Genomic DNA, 19,772 nt, shown 5'->3' with positions numbered 1-19,772 from the left:
ACCCACAGGTCCTGAGAAAGTGCTGCCCATTGGTGGAATGTCAGACTGCTCACTTCCGCCATGTACAATGCAGAGTGTTGGAACAAGAATTATATTTGTTGTAGCTTTGTCACATTATAATGGAGAACAAATAGCAATTTGGCTCGACCTTGCCTCTCGTTTCCTCTGTGCCGCCAGTGTCACAGCAATACATACATTTTGCATCAAATATATTTTAATTTAGCATTTTAAATAAAATAATGAAGCATGGATTTACAACAAAAATGACAATGATTAACAGTTCACTTTGGTATAGTTCCACCCCATGCTCTAATATTAGTGTAAAATATGCAGCAGTAGGCTAATCATTTTTATCTAAAGGGGTCAACTGTGGGCTTTTAATGATAAACATGACTGGGCTATTTATGGGCATTTTGGACACTGCAGGAAGCTCAGGGGGCTGTTCGCTGCTGTTGATCAGATCACAAACTCAGACATTGTTATGATTGGCCCCTCCTAGGTGTCTGTCACCTTGGCAACCCTTTCTAATATCCTTGTTTACTTCCTGTGTTTTTCATGTTCTTCCTTGTTATGGTTTCATTCTTTAGTTTCATTTTCTCCCCCATCATTTGTTTCACTTATGTCTTGTTTAGTTCTCATTAACCCATGTATTTAAACCCTGTGTTTGGTCAGTCTTGTGGCTGGTCATTATTCTGTTTGCACTGCCTGTTGTAATTACAGCTTGTTGTGTTATAGTCTGTTCTCTGGTGTGTATTTCATTGTTCTCTTCTCATTTATGTCTAGTATTCATGTTGGTTATCTGTTTTGGACTAATTATTTGACCCTGAACAGTGAATATGACCCTGATTTTGGATTTGATAAATCTTAATAAATCTCGCTCCTCTCAGCGTTTGTGTCCATCCCCCATTCAATCCATGTTACAGACATGAACTTCAGGGATTTCTTTCTCCTTGCTGCAATGACAACCTTAACTTCTCATGACCCTCTCATGCTGGAACTTTCATTTGAAAAAGTTCCTAGATCTTATACAATTAAATACAGAGATCCAATGTTCAGATCCAATTCCTTGTAAGCCGATAACTTACTTGAACAAAGGTGGAATGTTATTGAAAAAAAAATTTCAGAGAAACTCGCATGACCTTACTCATCAAAGCTCCAGTGTTTTTGATCTTCCTAAAACTCACCTTTACTCCCTCTTCACTAATGTGTTTCATTGATACAAACCATACACGTGGCCTGGACAGTTTATGGAAGAAATCAATAAATATCTGCCTAATTAATTTGAATTTAAATGTATTTATTTTAATGTGCTTTATATTTCAAAAGATCTTTAATGTAGAACCGCAGGGATGAGATGGTTAATTTTGACACCATTGCTGCTTACTTTAACTGAGGGATATGTCATCATCTGCAGTGCTAAAAAAAAACCAAATGAAAGTCTTGTAATGGCCATCCTGTCACTACACAACTGTGAATGCCTGGAGAATCTTGTCAAGCATCCTATGAAACATGGGACTTTTAAAGTCATCAATATACAAATAGTATACAATATACAAACTGCTGTGTGGTACACAGGGTTTCCAGAGAAACAGGACAGAGGTCCTTTATCAGTTGTGTAAGCAAAAACAGGTTTTTGGAATGTTTTGTAAAAAAAAAAAAAAAACCTTGAAAAATTACAAGAAGCTCTGGTTTATAAAAGGTTCCACTGTGCTGCTTCGGCTAAGCATTTCCATGCAGCACGTTTTCAAGAATCAGTCAGAATGCCTTTTATAAAACATTAAACTGTTTTAAAATTAAACAGATATTAAAACATTTTAATTAAAGACAATTTAATTAGATATTAAAAATTAGATTAAAAAAATATTATGCCTGATGATTTTTAGATCATATGTGAGGTTACACAAGAATAATGTACATGTTTGAGAATGTATTAGCTAGTGTAAAGAACTTATAATTGGTGGGGAGGTTCTTGTGCTAATATTCTGATCAGACTATATATTTCCCTTCTTATAACATTTTGTCTGACTGGCTACAAACTTTATTATCTGATGCTTACTTATGTTCTTGCTGGTGTCTGAGGGAATGGAATATTCTATGTAACCGGAAGTATCCTTTTCCTACTTATGGACTGATATGTGCTACATGTATCATTCTTCTGGACTATAACAGGTTTTGTAGGCTACACAGAGTTTGTGGTAAGTGTTTAGTTGGTCAGAGGATTTAGGTGAAGATAATTTATGATGGCATCCTAGTATACTCCAGCAGGGGGGGCCTAAAGAGCAACTCTCCTTGCAAGGGACCAAGGGGCCAAGGGGCCAACTGGCTGTTTGTGTGTGTATATGTGTGTGTGTGTGTGGGTGTGGGTGTGTGTGTGTGTGTGTGTGTGTGTGTGTGTGTGTGAGAGAGAGTGTGTGTTTGTGACTCTCAGTTTGCCTCTAGAGAATAATGAGACAAAAAAATGAGTTGAATTTTAAGATGACAAAATGTGAAAAGGTTTGAAAACCTTTTGTGTGAACTGTATGTACCTTGATGTGTTTGTTGGGACCAGGAAGGTCTATATCATTGTAGAAGTCCAAAGCCAGGCTAGCTAGTCCACACAAGACAAAAAAGGTACATGAATCTCCACCAGCCCCTTGCCCATACCCCACAAGTCCAAAATGGGCTGGAGCTGACATGACGAGCCACAATTTTCATGTCTCATTAAATGAAAAGATAGCCTGTATAGGAAAGTTCATTCAGTCATTTACTATATTTAAAATAACATTCTGAATTGTGACTTGTAATATCATCTAATGTCCTGCATTATACTAATACAACATTTATGTAAATACAAATCTCAAGCAGGTAATTAGAAATACATATAAAGATATTTTAAGAAACATATGACATTTTTGGAATTTGATTGATCTGAAGGTCTTCTAGGAAAGTATCCTCACCCTCTTAGGTGATATCCTCTCCTTCCTTTTCACTCATTTCCTTCATATGTGTGGTTTTCACACACTTTTTGATGTTGTATTGGTATAATAGGGCTGTGGGGCTGGGTAAAGCTTTAGACACCGAGGAGGTCAGCATGAAAATGTCAAATTCTAAAAGAATTACACAGAGTCAGGTTTTTTAGGTAGACTCCAGACTTTGACTGGCGTGTTACTTGTTCTTAATCACAATGTCATTTAATACTATGTATAAACTGATCCAGTGTAACTGGTTAATAAGAACTTTTTAAAATAAAATTTTATAAATTTAAACCATATATTCTGGACTCACATATTCTGTAAGGGAATATTTTTTGCATTGCATTTGAGATATGGATTTCTGCAAAGGTTGCAGAGTAAAATAATTTGTACTACCTCTAAAGTTTTGGCCAAGAAATGCTACTATGTCGAAAGCTTTGTGTTATCAGTCTTTTCCCCAGAAACAATCTTTAAGAAGGAAAGAATGTAAACTTATGAATGTTTATTACATACTAATTTACTGATTGCTTTGCATTGGAAGAATGCAACCTGTTGGATAAGTGTCTTCATGTTTAGCAATGGAGGGACATATCTACACAATTAAGTGTAGACATTATATTTTTTCTAAGCTTTTCTAAACTTTCTTGAAAAAAATAGTTTGTTGTATTAGTGTATGTGTTTGTAATCTCACCCCCTAGCCTCCATTAGACAGTGGTGGCATTGCAAATGGATTTTTTTGTTTGTTTGTTTGATCTTGTGTTATGTGTCTCTTTATTTTTGTTTGAGCCACAGCTATCTGAGGTGATTTGGTTTGAGCCATGCCTATCTCAGGTGATGTGTGATGTGGCCACACCACATGGGTTTTATTATGCTATTATGTTGTGCTTTACGTAAGCCCTGTTATGCTTCTATGACTTTGTTGGCCAAATATTATGTTAGCTTTCTTTAATTCTTGTTGCTATGTTTTTTTTATGTTCAGTTTCATTTTGTTACTTTCATTAAACCTTTTAGTTGGAACTTGCATTTTCTTCCCTTTCTTTTTCCTGCATGTTCTACGTGCATGAAATATTTCCCAGTAACCCACATGCTGGGAATGTTGAATAATGCTTTCATAACCAAGTAGGCCTAATTTTTGTTCAGAAATTAGGCTAAAGGGTTTGCCATTATATCAAACATACAACTGGAAGTCTACACTGAAAGTCAAAAACAAATACTGTGTGAATTTTCCTCAAAAGAATAAAAGTTTCATTCAATGTAAGACTGCCATGTCTATTTCTGTACTAGAGACTTGGCAAACCATATTCAGGTTTTAATAGTTTCTTTAAATGTCATTCATTAATTACAGCCCTCAATGTCTGGTCAGAAGCTTTGGCTGTTTTACTAGTTAAGGTTAACTTTGTATATCCTCCCTAAAACCGCTTTATGGTGTCCACTAAAAGGGTAGGACATGGTTTGTCTTATCCTTAAAGATTCTGGAATCATGTTTTGAAATCAGTTTGTTCTGCCCGGTTCAGGTGAGATAGTGATCTGTGCACTAGCTCCATGGTTGACTGCCAGTATACTCTAAATACTCACAGGGAACAAATATACTGTGTTTGCGCATGATATATATGTAACAGTATGTTAAGTTACTGGGCAGTTCTTCCAGAATGCTTAAATTCTGTGCAATTTAGGACTTCTCTAAAATATATTGATTGAAAATAAAAATAAAGCTAATTTGTTTATATTATCTTCTACATATCTACATAGTAGGGCCAATGGTTTACCACCACATTTGTCAGTAGAATAGCTGACAATAGTAACCGAAGGCTTAATATCTGACCACACTTTGCCTTGTAGCCTAATCACAGACTGTGTACACAGGCAATAAGGCTATAAGTCTATCTGGCTAGCTATGTAAGTTATAGATTTGGCTTACCAGTGAGCTCTTAAGTTTTATCTGCAAGAAGTTACTCATAGAACAACGAATGAACTAATGTAGTTACTGTGTCTGATACAGAGCTGATAACGTGCGTGCAGCAAAGAAACCCGCCATCCTCTGGTTTTCTATTTGCAGACCTTTTTCCACGTGAAACCTTGCGAACGAAATTCTTTCTACTAGATGGCGTAATATCATGGTCCGCAAACGTCTATCTTAAGTTACTTCCTGCGTTACCCGGATATGTTTCACTTCGTGTCTGCGCTATGTTGCTAAGCTTGTTATAAGACCATATTTAAATGTGTTTTTATAATATTGTAATGAAAAGGGAAATTATTTTAAAAACGAACATCAGGCTAAAATAAAATCATTCTGACAAAGGTAAAAAAAATCTGTAATTCCTGTTTCGTTGAAATAGCTATCTAGCTGGCCAATGTTTTGTTCTTGTTTAGACAAAGGTTGAGAGTAAACTTATCCTGTCCTAGCTGGCTGGTAGTTAGCTTATTAGTATATCTTAAATGTATACCTCACCAGATGTATAGCAAGCTCTCTCCGTAGTAACTTGAATATGTAACGGTTTTAACCTCGTGCATCCTGTGATCTTATATATTGGTTATTTTAAGCATCGTTTTTCAGTCGAAGCTACTTAGCCTGCTACCTAGCTTTTACTTTCTAACGATACCTTGCCCTGTGTTTCCAAACTTGAAAGGGTAGATAGCTAGCGTTACCTAGCTAGCTGATGCAGTATCAACGTTATCTGAAATCTCCGCGGTGGAAGCAATGCTTGATGGACATTAGAACACGACGATAAACGAAGCCATGGATAGAGGTAAGACGAGATGTCCACGACAGTTTTAAAATGACATATTTTAAGGAGAACTAAATTGCCGTTTCTGTACTACGGCCACATACACCTGGAGTGTTTCCAGTGTTTAAACCTTGTTTTGGCCCCAGGCAGTTTATGTAATTAATTAACCTTTAGGGCAAATGTTAAATCTCGATTAGTTTTATTAACATTATTCGAAAGAAGGGCAACTGAGCATTTTAAGAAGCACTTATTCTGGTTATGTCATATAAACAATGAAGGATGCGTTATCCTCATTTCCAACCACTAATGCTGTTTGACAACTACTTCATCTATGTACAGATATTAAGACAGATGTTGGCACTGCAGTGGTTGGAGGGTCAACTGTTGGAGGTATAGCAACACAGAACAGATCTGAAGATGAGGAGACCACAGGTGTGAAGGATGTGAAAAGAACAGTGGCTCAAGCCTTCATCGGAGGTGGTCTGGTTCCCAAAAGGAGAAGTTCTTCTAGGTGTGACCTCTTTTGAAGTGCATATTTAGGGAATACCATATTTGCTGAGTTGCCAGTTTATTAGGAACACCAACTATATAGCTATGCCACTGAACTGCATATGCGTTTCCAGTCCAACCAGATGTACTCATAAGTTAACTGACTAAAGGTGCCTTGTCTGCATATTTCATTTGCCATATTTCCAGCCTACCATTTTTTTGTAAGTGATCTGTTTAAAAGAACATTTTGGGGAGGAGGGAGATGGGGGTGCAGATGGGGGCTTACTGAGTGTATAATGGTGCCAGGAATGGCACTGTTAATTATATAATGTGAAGAGAAGGTGTACCCAATAAAGTGATCATTCAGTACACGTTAGTGAGTCTGGTTACTGGAAGAGATGTGCGCATTTACATGATTTCTTCAAATGTATTAATTCAGTTCTAGTTTATGTACGGTTGAAAATAAAGGATATTTAGAAAAACAGTTTAATTGACATAAAACAAAAGTGTGAGTTCACCTTAACTGAAGTTGCTTGGTTATGTGTTATTGAGGTTGTCAAGCAGAGAGATTTGTTTTTAATTTGTTTAAACCTTATCCCAGTGGAAAATATCAATTATATTTTTGTTCTTATAGGTCAATTAAGAGAAAGAAATTTGATGATGAACTTGTTGAGAGCAGCCTGGCTAAGTCATCCAGCAGGGTAAAGGGCCCTCCACTAATTGAGCCAGTTCGATGTACTGGCACTGAGCCATCGTCCAATGAGAAAAAGAAGGTAATAAATATTCATCACTTCAAATATGGGGTTTTTCATGAATCTTTAATATTGCCATGCATCATCTCTTCACCTTATTGAGCTGTAATAGTGGAAGTCCTCATAAGACCTAAAGAAAACAACAGCCATGTATGTTTGCTAAACAGAACTATTGGCACAAAACTGGATGTTTATCTCATATATGTTTTACTTTGTATGTGGTCACTGAATTGCTCTATTAATAAAGCCTAATTATCCTGTGTTTTTTGTATGTTTATTTGTAAACAAGTTACTATTAAAAATACATTTGTGCATGTTCTGTGTTCTTCATGTTCCAGGTTTCAAAATCTAGCACCTCCTTAACTCCACCTCTCACCATGGTAATCACACCATCTCCAATTACTAAAAGAGTGAAGAAAAGCAAGCAACCTCTGCAAATCACTAAAGATCTTGGACGTTGGAAACCCACTGATGACCTGCTCTTAATTAATGCAGTGCTCCAGGTTATAATCTCTTAATACCCTTTTTTGTAAGATAACAAGACATTAAATGTTTCATTATTATCTTATTAGTATTGCCTGTACAAGTTGATAGAAAAGTGCTGGATGAATACACAATATTCAGCACTAACTTTTTAAAGAAATTAAATACACAATTAATAGATTTCTTTTGTAAATAATCACTTTTTGTATTGGATTAATGACTACTGTTGTGGCAATTGCAAAGTACACATGCACCACATATTCACGTCTTGTGTTACTGTGTTCAGACGACTGATCTCACGTCTGTGCATTTGGGAGTGAAGTTCAGCTGCCGCTTCACCCTTAGGGAGATTCAGGAACGGTGGTATGCTCTGCTCTATGACCCCGTTATATCAAAGTGAGTGGTTTTATCAGAGCTTTTATGTGAAATACCTGCTTGCTTCAGTAGACGTTGTCTCTTAAAATGTCCCACTTTTATACATGCTTCACTCTATTCCCTTTTTGACTAAATCTCTATGTTAATTATTATTTTTGTTCTGGTGATCGATTTAAATTTGCTCAGTGTGCACAGAAAATTAGGAAGTCAGAAAGCTTCTTGTATTGTACAGACCCTCAGTTTGCTTGGTTTCGGTTGTGGTGACTGCATTTCTTAGCTGGCATGGTATTTGCTTGCAATGCTGTTGTTTTTTTGTTTTTTTGTTTTTTCCTTTGTAATCACAGGCTGGCTTGGCAGGCCATGAGACAACTCCACCCAGAGGCTATCGCTGCAATACAGAGTAAAGCTCTATTTAGCCAAGCAGAAGAGGCTCTGCTGGCTAAGATTAGCTCCGTGAGTCAGCAGGTTTTAAGATCTTTGAAAATGTTTGCATTCACAAAGAGTAAAAAATGCTTCACATGTATTTGAATTCAGCTTCTCATGTCAAGTCACATACCATCTTTTCTCGTTTCCTATTGCTTTGTTCATTTTCCCTACATTTCAGTCATGACACATTTTTAGTTTGCTTGTGGCAATACTGGGTTTGGTCATTAAGTACTTAAGTTTTTCCTGTTTATGAATAACTTTGAGTAGAGCAGTCAACCAAAACTGGAGGTGTTCCAGGAATTGCTGAGCAAGCACCCCAGTATCTTTTACCCGTCTCGCACAGCTAAGAGCTTGCTGGTGCATTGGCAACTGCTCAAACAGTACTACTTACTGGATGATCAAAGCGGTGAGCTACTTTTTCCTCTGCACTAAAACTAACTAGATAAATGAATCAGTAAAAACCATTGAAATGAAAACTACCTTTGAAAATTCTATGGTGTTAAAATTAATTGAGCACACAATTGTATATTTCTCTTCCAGTCCAACCACTCCCGAAAGCAGACCAGGTTCTTAACTTCTCGGATGCAGAGCAGATGGTTGATGATGCCAAGCTAAAGTATTAACTTAAACCAATTTGTTCTGAAAACTGAATTTGTTTTTGCTTAAATTCTGTATCCATCGAAATACACTTATTTAGCTTTAATTAATGCCTGATACATTTGAGTCATCTTTTCATTCCTTTTTGCAGATCAGCATCTGATGATTGTGTAATAAAAATTAATTACCCAGTGAAATTAAACCATTTACAACATCAGAATTTGCACTTCAACTAAACATTTTGTGGTTAGTTGCATTTCAGTAGCTGTTCAGTACATACAAGGAACTGTTTTTTTTATTCTTCTTACAAGAATAACTGTGGTTAAATTTGTCTTAAAACAATTTGTACAGAATATTTAGTGTTCTGTGAATGACAGATCTGCAGTGCTTATACTGACTAAACCTATATGTTTTAGGGACAGCAGGGACGAGATCCTGGAGCATGGTGAGTTGTACTGCCATTCATTGGTTTGTTTCCCACCTGTTTTGCATTATTACAAAAGCAACTAGCTATATGTTGTTTCCTGTTTCTTTTGTTCACTCACGCAACTCTTTTTAAACTTGCTGTCATCAACTCTCCACTTTCGCTTTGTAGAGTTGATGGTTGCAGACAGACATCAGAAAAGAGAGATCAGGCAGCTAGAACAGGAACTTCCTCGCTGGCAGGTCCTAGTGGACAGCATCACAGGTCAGCGTCATAGTGCCCTGTTTGGGCTTGCTGAGGTCAATTGCACTCTTCATTTAGGTACAATCAAAGCAGGTTTTATGATTTGTTTAGATACTGAATGTGGCTACAGTGGAAACCAAGGCATTAGATGTACCTTGCTTTTATGGGTTCATGATTTCTTTGCAGGCATGAACTCCCCAGACTTTGATAACCAGACATTGGCAGCATTAAGAGGCCGCATGGTCCGATACCTCATGAGGTCTAGAGAGGTGAGCTGTATGCTCTATTCATTATGTTAGAAATGTGTAGTAGTTTTTTAGGGTTATTTATTTTTAATGTATATAATTTCACTGTACTTTCTATGATGTCTAACAGCACTAAGCCTAGGGCAGTGGTAGCTCAGTGATTAAGGTACTTGACTAGTAATCAGAAGGTTGCTAGTTCAAACACCACCACTGCCAAGTTGTCATTGTTGGGCCCCTGAGCAAGGCCCTTAACCCTCAGTTACTCAAGTTGTTTTCAGTCAGAATTGTAAGTCGCTTTGGGTAAATGTAAAATAAATGATAAACAAAGATAAATCATTGTCATGTTGTATAAGATGTAACAAATAGAGGTGAAATGTAGAAAAGATTGTACGGTTCTGAGTTTGTTATAACTTATGACTGCATGGCAGACAACACCTGAACATTTGATGCAGTAACTACCATAACACAAAGCTCGGCATTCCCTTGTTAACTCATTAAATAACTAGGATTTTATGGGAAATGTTTATGTTGTTAATACATGTACATGATTTTTTTTTTTTTCTATGAAGTTGTAAAAAATGTTATTGGTATAAATTATAAATTTCTTTTTTACCCAGCATTTATTTAAATTTATGCAAATACCGTTTTAACTTTTACTGTGTCTTTTTGTTTTATTTTTATTTTTTATCTGTTTTGTTTTCATCATTGAGTTGATCCATCTGAATAAAGGATGTTTACATTTGCCTATTGAGCCTATGACGACTACAAATAAATGTCTGCTCCCTCATAGATCACTCTTGGCCGTGCCACCAGAGACAAACAGATAGATGTGGATCTGTCTTTAGAGGGACCAGCATGGAAAATTTCCAGACAGCAGGGTATATATTTAAAATAAATGGTTCTGCTACACATCACATTATTTCTTTGTATGCACAAAGCGGAGATCATTTAGATTTTCTGGTTGACTTTTTATTTGTTTGTTTGTTTGCTGGAGTTCACCTCAGCTCTTTTAATTGAATGCCAAAACAGATTATGGCCTTTTTAAGATAATTCTTGAATCATCTTTATTATTGGTGATCTTTTTCTTTTGACTGTAGGAATCATCAAACTGAAAAACAATGGTGATTTCTTTATTGCAAATGAGGGCCGAAGACCAATCTACATTGATGGCAGACCCGTTCTCTCTGGTAACAAGTGGAAGCTTAACAACAACTCTGTGATGGAGGTAAGTAGGGAATTGTGTTTGCGAAGGCACCTGCTATAAAATAACTACAGTATGAAGACCTATTCGAACAGGATTGGTTTTACATGGGAACGTGGGGTAATGTAATTATTACCGGTGTTTCACAGTGATTTTAGTCTTGTCCGAAAGCTCCGTGTCGTCTGTCACTTTTACATTTTTACAGACTACCTGTTCCCACATCAGTAAAGATTCCAGCGCCTTTTAACTTTTGTAAAAGAAGCCATAAAAATATCCTCAGTTTATAGTAATCCCATGCGAATCGACGTGTGTAATATTGTAATATCCTGTAGGTAAGGAGCTTTTTCACAGTTTTTCTCAAATATGGAGGCGCTCATGGAGGCATTTATTTTCATAACGCATAGCACAGATACTTTGAGTCGTTCAAGTGTGTGCCAAAACTCAGGTGTTGTACAATGCTTCTGGCAGCTTTAGTTAAGTCATTGTGTAGCATAGCCTATAGCCTATAGCCTACAGCCTACATACGTGTTGGCCTGGTAATTTTCAAACTTAAATTATTATTACTAAAGTTGGTTTTAAATATATTATCCTCTCCTTTTTTGGAGGTGGAAAAAATATGGAAATTGAATATATACTCCCATCTCAGTCATTTAAGATGAGATTTCTTATCCGATGAAAATTGGTCATAAATTTTATGGACATCCTGTAGTAAAATTAAATTACCCCCCCTACCCATGTAAAACCTATGTTGTCCAAATAGGGCTTAAGACTCTGAAGAACAAAAAGATAGTGAACAAAATTTTGAAGGTTAACTTTATCACAAAACAGAAACCTTGGCAGGTTTTTTTCAGGTCAGGAGAACAAAGAGATCAGCACTTGGCATCTCTCTCACTTTTATCCAGATTGCAGGTCTTCGTTTTGTGTTCCTCATCAACCAGGAGCTGATCTCTCTCATCAAAGCAGAAACGGCCAAGATGAACCAGCAGTAATTTGCAGAATTTCATCTGTCTGAAGACTCAGAAAGCAAAAATGCCTAGGACATTCAACGGGCAGTCTGCTCAGGATCCATGCAGTGCATCTCCAGGCAGGAGCACTTAGATTGTTGTATAGAAAAAATCAGACACAGAGTTCATTTATAACAAGAACTCGAGGGCCTTTGAGCGCAACGTAAAAAAATTTATCCAATTCCACATTGTATGATTCATATACAGTAAGAAGCTTTTCCAGACCTATTTGAATGGGGGTGTTTTGAATAAGGCCAAACAGTACTTGAGTTCACAATATAGTAAAAGTGAAACTATGCCAGGAAGTGCACCAGCATATTGCAGAGCCTATATGTGATATAGTAAAGCTATGTAAAATAGATTGAAAAAAACTTTTGTTTTGCTGGACAATGTTGTTCTCTATCAAGTGCAAAATATGTCAAACCAAAATGCAGATATATGTATAAAGCTGCAATTGGGATAAAACCATAGCGCAAAAACACTTCAATGAAACAGTTAAAGTACCAGTCAGATGTTTGAGAGTATGTACTCACTGAAAATTGCTTGGTTTATAATTGCCATTGTTGGAAAATGTTACTTGTGCTGCACTAAACAAGGTTTAACACAGGAGTGTCAAAGGACTGTCAGTTGTGTCCAAACCATGTGTTCAGTTTAATTGAAATTTACAGGATTTCTATTTTTACTTAACAACTAACTTAAAAAATACTTAATTGTATGCTTATATTTAAAAAGTCATAAGCTGCCAACACAATTATTATATCTTACATAGTTTGAGTGATATATGTGGTTACAAACAGATGTACGCAAACCTGTGATCGGTATACTGGTCAAGATAAAATGCCTGAAAATCTTGTTTACATCTTAAACACTGAATGCACCATTTTGTTCCTTTAATTAGGTCATCTCTTCAAGCAGCATTATAAAATGTTACAGACTGCTCAGAGACCAACTACAACTTTGACAGAGCTATAGGCAGTTATGAATGATATCCTTTCAGTGTGCATGTGACAGTATCTCTCAAACTAATTGGCATATCTGGCCTGTAAAAGAATAAAGGTAATCCCTTATGTCAAGTGAAAGGATTTCACTAAGGAACTTCATGTATGTCTAAGTGCACTGATGAGGTCAAGATTGGATTGTGACCTATATTGGCTTTAAGGGGTTTACATATTGAGAACATGTCAGTGAAGGATTTTAGTCACCCAGGTCATTGTATTTGTCTAGTAGTATGTGTTGTGGTATAATCTTTGCTATGTGTCCAACAATTGAAAGATTTAGGATAAGTAGTGGAGAACTCATTGTTGCAAGATAGCACAAAACATTATTTTTGGATTGGAAACTAAGACTATAGAGATTATTTTGACCATTTGTGTGTGTGTGGGGGGGGGGGAAATATAAATATATATATATATATATATATATATATATATATATATATATAATATTCCTTTTAAATTATATTCAGTATTAAGTAATTGACTGCAGATTGCTGACCCTTAAAATGTTATGTTCTGTATTTTTTTAAACCAATATGGAGTATGAAGTCATAGTGATGTGATTTGTGATATTTAAGTTAACTACTCATACTGTACTTATTAGGAAAATAGGTGTAGTCATTTGTTTTATTCTGTTTGAAGCAATTTGAGGTAGTGGGTGGCATATGGCAGAATGTGCCTACCTGAACAAACAATTGGTTCCACTTGTTTAATCAGGTGTTCTCAGTCTTCAATTAATTATAAACAATCAGGTGAGGAATTCAGGGTTGAGAATGTATACCCTTTTAAAAGGTAGAGTGGCATACCTCCGATTTTAAAATCTCATGCACATGAACCTCTTTAACTTATTTGCCTACTGATAAAGTAAAAATAAGCTCTCGAATACTTTGCACTCATAGACGGCATCATACACGAACACCGAATTAGCAATAAAACAGCGGGCTATGCTTCACTTTAGTGGTCTAGATGCTGAATGCGCAAGCACAGGATGGCCTCCGATTGCGTTGCGTAAATAGCGTTTTTTTCAGGACGCTGACGTCAGAGCCCTACTCCCAACGAGCGCTTCCACGGCTGGTTGGTGTTCCAGAAATGGCGTCGTGCTCAGTATCGAGCAAACAGGACACGTGAAACGGAATAGTAGATCGTCGTTTACAGCGCAAGTGAGTAACAGTTTTGTTTTTTTTAGTGTGTAATCGGAGTTAAATCAGTAGTATGCTGATGGCTAGAAATTCTTAACCGCGCTCTGTCAAGTTTGAAAGCCCTTTTGCTGCGTAACGTTACTCTAGCGTGTATCCGATGTTTACATTTATTTTAATTGATGTTAAAATAACGTAGTAACGCAAAATCGAAGTTATTTGTTGGCGTTAGCTACTAAGGGCAACACTAAGGGTGTTACCACACACTTTTCTGGTTTTTCAAACAGTTTGTAAGTCATTCTTGTGTAGGATAGCTACCAAACAATGTTAAGAGCTGGTTGGTGTAGCCAGTCTGTGCATGTGGAACTGACTGATGCCTTGGCTCGCGGAAAATTGCTCAATAAGAAAAATGTATTTATTTTAAATAACATCCTGTCAGACAAGTTCGCGATAGCAATTTGTATCTTAACTTTCCAAAGTAGTAAAGACGTGTTTAACTCCGTTGACGTGGATAAACTCGTACGTCTTTGTACATTAGCTAAGTGTACAGTTAACTAGGTTGGTCTTTGGACATGTAGCTAGCTAGGGTACTTGGGACGTAACAGCTTTTATCTACGACAGGTGGGTACCATAAAATGACCTTCGCATTGACAAATCGGTCCACTTTTTTGCACCGAAAAGAAATGCCTGCCCACAGAAGGGGTGTTTTAACAGTTTACTGTGGGTTCCCAAGGTCGCATTCCCGCGTCGGATGTATGACACGGAACGTAAATATTTGTCTCGTCAAGTAATTTTTTCCGAAATGTAATATTTTCTAGTATTTACCCCAGCATTTACTCGTTGGCTTGTTTTATAAAGGGACAAACTGGATTTCCCAGCTAAGTCGGGTAACGGGGCTTTTTTAAATTTATTTAATTTTTTTTTCTTACGCGAAGACTGACTGTTTTGTAGCTAGCTATTCTACCTCTTGAGGCATTGTCTAAGCATTTGTTTCCAAGTGTCGTCTTTATCTGGAACATCGTGTGTTTTATATATATATATATATATATATATATATATATATATATATATATATATATATATATATATATATATAACAAATTAAACATTCCACCAAGTTGACTCCTTGGTGCTTATAGTAACATAACCACATAATACAATATACAGTTGGATTAAGTGGACAAGTTGGCGTTACTGGCCTAAATGACAGCATTATTTATACACTCCTCTGAAACGTCCAACTGCTGTAGTTTCAACACTATCTGGTTACTTATGTTTTTGATAAATAAGATGAACCAAGTGTGGTTAGTTCTTTTCTGCCCCATTATCCTTTTTACAGGTCACTAATGCAATGCACCGTCTCAGACATTGCAGAGGCCTTGCCTGTGTGTTCAGTCCCAGTGCACAAAGGTATGTCATCTGTCAGCAGTTAAGTTGTAACACCGTAAAAACATTTTAATGTCTCAGGTCATCACGTGATTTGTTTGATTAAATTGTTTTGTAAAGGGTTGCTTCGTTAATCAGTTACTTAGGCCTGTCATCTGGCATTCTTGAATGCTTTAGTGACCATGCTCAACACGTGATGTCTAACTTGAGTTGATTATTTCATGTTATTGGCTTCATCTTTGCTCTCAATCTACTTGTTGCATGCAGAAGTATTTTCTACTTCACCCCCAACAGTATGCTTTAGGAGCATGAAGTGTTAGACTTTATCGACATCCTTTATATACACGTTCTTTGTTGCTGTCATTGCTGTCAATTTCTCTTAGTGCCCTGAAGCTGAAGAACAACATTCCTCTGGCATCATGTTCAGGACTTGTTTCTTACTGCTGGGGGAGCCGGAGTAGCCACCAGGGGCAGAGCAGCTACTACTACAGCTCCTGGCGGCCAAGGCTCCGATATGTACTGATGAGCCTGGTGGCTGGTACTGGAGCTGTAGTAGCATATGGTCTTCATCAGGTGAAGGTGATTTTTAGCTAAATGTATTCAATTTAAAGCTGCAAGCAACATCAAATAACCCTCAAAATGAGTTATTTCCCCTAAAGATGATGTATGGTGCATCTACACTATTGAATTGTAGCCAAAAGCTGTGTGTAAATGCTAGAGCTGTTTCTCTGGCCTTTATATTGCTCTAAAGGGAGTGGTTGAAAAGATGATGATGAGGTTTATTTTCCCCCCAGTAACAGCAGGAAGATCCTTTTTATCTCCAAAAATTGTGCAAGATGGACAGCAATGGAGTAACTGTAATAGGCTGGCAGTAATTTAAATGAGACTTCAAACTAAGTAAACGGGGACAACCAGTGTGCCACAATCTTGTTCCCCGTTGTAGTTATTCACTTTTATCCACTGAGCAGGTATTATGGCTTACAAATGAACAGATTAATAAGGGTTCTGTTTGTGTAAGACAGCCCTTGCTAAATATGAATGCCTAGGTGGTGGCTGTCTTTTGCACTGCAAATGCACACAAATGGTTTTTGTCCTTACACTTGTTCATCAAGTTAGGTTGAGACTCTTGGCCTTTCAGTTTTTCTTTGTACATTTTATCGCTGTGCTTTACTTTGTGCATGGTTTTATAAGTTGCTCTGAGATTGGTAGATGACTACTAGGTGTTAATGTAAACCCTGTCCATGCTGAGGCCAGGATGCCAAATGCTCTTGATGGTAGGATGCAAAAATATGCATCTGTTACTCCTGCGCTGGTATACTTTATCCCCCAAATGGCACACTTATGCTTGACTTCTTATCTTGTATAGACGTCCTACTTCTTTCATCCATGGCTGCATTGTCTCTGGACAGTTTTTAAACATTTTGTGAAACTTAATCTGAAGAGCTTCCTTCTTAATTGTAAGTCACTGAATCATGACTCATCATGTCTTTTGATTTCACACACTAGTCTGAGCGGGCAGCTGCTGCAGTGCCTCAGACAGTCTCCCTGCCTGTCTACACCCAGGAAGAGGTTATGAAACATTGCTCCCTGGACAAGGGCATATGGGTCACCTACAATGGCGATGTCTATGACATCACTGACTTTGTGGCTATACATCCTGGAGGTAACAGAATCCTGCTGGCTGCAGGCGGTGCTTTAGAACCCTTTTGGTCACTGTATGCTGTACACAGACAGGAGCATGTTCAGGAAATTCTGTCAGGATACAAGGTGGGTGTTCTTCAAGCAGAGGACTGCAAGAAGCAGGAGGCTGCTAATCTTGTAGACCCTTATTCCACTGACCCACCTCGCCACCCTGCTCTCATTGTCAACAGCTTGAAACCTTTCAATGCTGAACCACCTCCTGGCCTTCTTACAGACAGCTATATAACCCCCTCTGCACTCTTCTTCACACGCAACCATTTGCCTGTTCCCCAGGTGGATCCTAACAAGTACAGGCTGAAGATAGAGGGCCTCCCTAGTGGTACTATGTCCTTGACCTTAAACACACTTAAATCTAATTTTCCTAAATACACGGTCATTGCAACTATCCAGTGTGCAGGGAACCGTCGATCTGACATGAGCAAAGTTAAGCCAGTTAAAGGGCTAAACTGGGGTTTTGCAGCTATAGGCAATGCTACTTGGTCAGGGGCACGTCTACGGGATGTCTTGTACCACTGTGGCTTTGGACCTGAGGTGGCAGCTAAGGCTAGGCATGTGCAGTTTGAAGGCTTGGACTGTGATGTGACCGGTATGCCATATGGAGTGTCCATCCCACTGAACAAGGCATTGAGCGAAGAGGGAGATGTCCTTCTGGCTTATGAAATGAATGGTGAGGAACTGCCAGCAGACCATGGCTACCCTGTGCGCGTGATTGTGCCTGGAGTTGCTGGAGCACGGAATGTCAAATGGCTGGGCAAGGTAGTCATCAGCGAGGTAGAGAGCGAGTGTCACTGGCAGCAGAATGATTACAAGGGTTTCTCCCCGGGCACCAACTGGGACACGGTGGACTACAAATCTGCGCCAGCCATCCAGGAGCTTCCTGTTCAGTCAGCCATCACCCAGCCGGTGGACGGGTCCTTGGTGGACCGGCGCATGGAAGAAGTGAATGTGAAAGGTTATGCTTGGAGTGGTGGAGGGAGGGAGGTGGTGCGGGTGGATGTCTCTGTGGATGGTGGCAAGACATGGCATGTGGCTAAGCTCCGGGACAACGGGGAAGATGAATTTCCTGCCCCGTCACCACAGCCTGGGCGAGCATGGGCCTGGAAGCTCTGGGAGATAGCAATCCCTCTGCCAGAGGGAGCAGAGGTGCTGGAGGTTGTATGCAAGGCTGTTGACAGTAGTTACAATACACAGCCAGACTCTGTACCACCTATTTGGAACTTGAGGGGAGTGCTTTGTAATGCTTGGCATCGAGTAAAGGTGAAGGTAAATTGAGGGTTTGGGAGGAAAGGAACAAATACCCAGTGAAGGAAACATTTATTGAAAGAGAAACCATGTATGTGTGAAGCATGGGTTCATTTGATTTGACAAATGTCTAGGAATGCTAACATGAGCTTAAGTTAGAACTGCTTAAGAGGATTCTCGTACCCGATACCCACACCTGAGGGTAGCCAGTCATGTGATCAACAAAGTCTTCAGTTTCCAAAAAAACCAGGAGACTTGAGTTTGTGCTGTTGAATGAAAGAATTCCTCTGATTTGCAAGCAGCATTACATCCATCTCTAAATGATTTGCAGAAATGCTCAACTTGCCAAGCAGGATTAATGAATGAATTGATTTTAGTGAAAACTAAAGTTTTTTTTATAGAGGCTGAATTGGATATCTTTGCAGAAGGTAGCTGTTTATGCTGAGAAGCAAATGAAAATTAGGAACCCCAGGATTCTAATTCTTTTAATCATTTAGGGGTAATATTCCTTTGGTGTTTCAGAACTTGACTAAATGTAAAAAAGGAAGGGGGGAAAAAAGCAGAACAGCTGAATATATGAATGAGTTCATGAATACCCAGGATCATGAATCCTTCATCTCTTGATCCTTTCATGTTGGAATGGAACATTAGCATGGAAATATCAAGCACTGGGGTATTTCAAATTTTACATTTTATTTTGAAAGAAATTTAAAATTTACTTATTTTGAAATGTTTTTAAACAATTTTAGCCTGTTGTCCATGTCTCAGTAAAATTCTCAATTTTACCATGTTTTGCTGTAGCAGTTTACGAAAGTTGCTAATATTTAACATGGTACATGACTGACAATGTTTACATGTCTGAAATTTGTGCCTAGGCTTGGTGGGAATGTTTGCCAGATATCAGTCTGTGTTGATATATACGCAAGCGTGCGCACACAATCCATTTCAGGTCATATGGGTGATTTGGATTTTTTTTTTTTTCTGTGGAAATTACTGCATTTTAGATAACTCATGCTGTAGTGCTATAGGCCATTTGCTGTAATTGAAAAAGATTTTCTAATAAATCATTTGCTTTAAGTTAATCAGGTTTAACCTCTCAAATGTTTTGCATCATCTTAAAATTGTTCAACAGGTGGCAGCTAGATTCAGATCAGACTTTTGACAAAAAAATCATGAAGCTTCCATTAAATCTGCAGAGTAACTGGAGGCAGTCAGGTTTTAACAGTGGATTTCTACATGTAGTTTGAGAAACAGAATAATTTTTAAACTGATTAGACTGTCGCCACCATTTAGAATTGCAAGATCATAACTAGTGGGCTTGAGGTGGTAAGTCAATTTGCACATATGTAACCAGGTAACATTTAAAATATAGCTGCTATGGTAGTGTTGCAGATTA

The 19,772-nt window shown here is 37.9% G+C and overlaps 2 protein-coding genes and 1 long non-coding RNA gene across 6 annotated transcripts; 2 read left to right on the top strand and 1 right to left on the bottom strand.

The window, feature by feature from the left end:
• Positions 1–1,315: 1,315 nt before the first annotated feature.
• Positions 1,316–5,010, bottom strand: LOC145653102 (uncharacterized). The gene is made up of 4 exons (XR_014119423.1): positions 4,870–5,010; positions 2,937–3,086; positions 2,526–2,587; positions 1,316–1,416 (listed from the first exon to the last, which is right to left on the bottom strand). It is a non-coding gene; the product is annotated as an uncharacterized LOC145653102 (long non-coding RNA).
• Positions 5,011–5,102: 92 nt separating this feature from the next.
• Positions 5,103–13,003, top strand: mcrs1 (microspherule protein 1). Of its 3 annotated transcripts, none has more exons than XM_081705654.1 (15): positions 5,103–5,250; positions 5,584–5,698; positions 6,017–6,188; positions 6,801–6,939; positions 7,257–7,421; positions 7,688–7,797; positions 8,121–8,229; positions 8,470–8,608; positions 8,743–8,818; positions 9,216–9,244; positions 9,395–9,487; positions 9,653–9,735; positions 10,502–10,589; positions 10,809–10,936; positions 11,815–13,003. In XM_081705654.1, the coding sequence occupies exons 2-15, from the start codon at positions 5,689–5,691 to the stop codon at positions 11,899–11,901; spliced, it is 1,428 nt and encodes a 475-aa protein (XP_081561780.1). In that variant the 5' UTR covers positions 5,103–5,250; positions 5,584–5,688; the 3' UTR covers positions 11,902–13,003. The 3 variants fall into 3 exon arrangements, with proteins under 3 accessions (XP_081561780.1, XP_081561781.1, XP_026883795.1); XM_081705655.1 differs by having other exon boundaries at positions 5,579–5,698; positions 11,851–13,003; XM_027027994.3 differs by having other exon boundaries at positions 5,579–5,698.
• Positions 13,004–13,379: 376 nt separating this feature from the next.
• Positions 13,380–19,458, top strand: suox (sulfite oxidase). Of its 2 annotated transcripts, none has more exons than XM_027027981.3 (4): positions 13,380–14,071; positions 15,387–15,457; positions 15,817–16,012; positions 16,940–19,458. In XM_027027981.3, the coding sequence occupies exons 2-4, from the start codon at positions 15,399–15,401 to the stop codon at positions 18,404–18,406; spliced, it is 1,722 nt and encodes a 573-aa protein (XP_026883782.2). In that variant the 5' UTR covers positions 13,380–14,071; positions 15,387–15,398; the 3' UTR covers positions 18,407–19,458. The 2 variants fall into 2 exon arrangements, with proteins under 2 accessions (XP_026883782.2, XP_026883783.2); XM_027027982.3 differs by having other exon boundaries at positions 13,381–14,071; positions 15,817–16,006.
• The last annotated feature ends 314 nt before the right edge of the window (positions 19,459–19,772 follow it).

This window comes from Electrophorus electricus, chromosome 22, assembly GCF_041902795.1.
Source record: "Electrophorus electricus isolate QZ-2024a chromosome 22, ASM4190279v1, whole genome shotgun sequence".
NCBI lineage: Eukaryota > Metazoa > Chordata > Actinopteri > Gymnotiformes > Gymnotidae > Electrophorus > Electrophorus electricus.
Note: the sequence above shows the minus strand (reverse complement) of the source record. Positions and strands in the feature narration are given on the sequence as shown.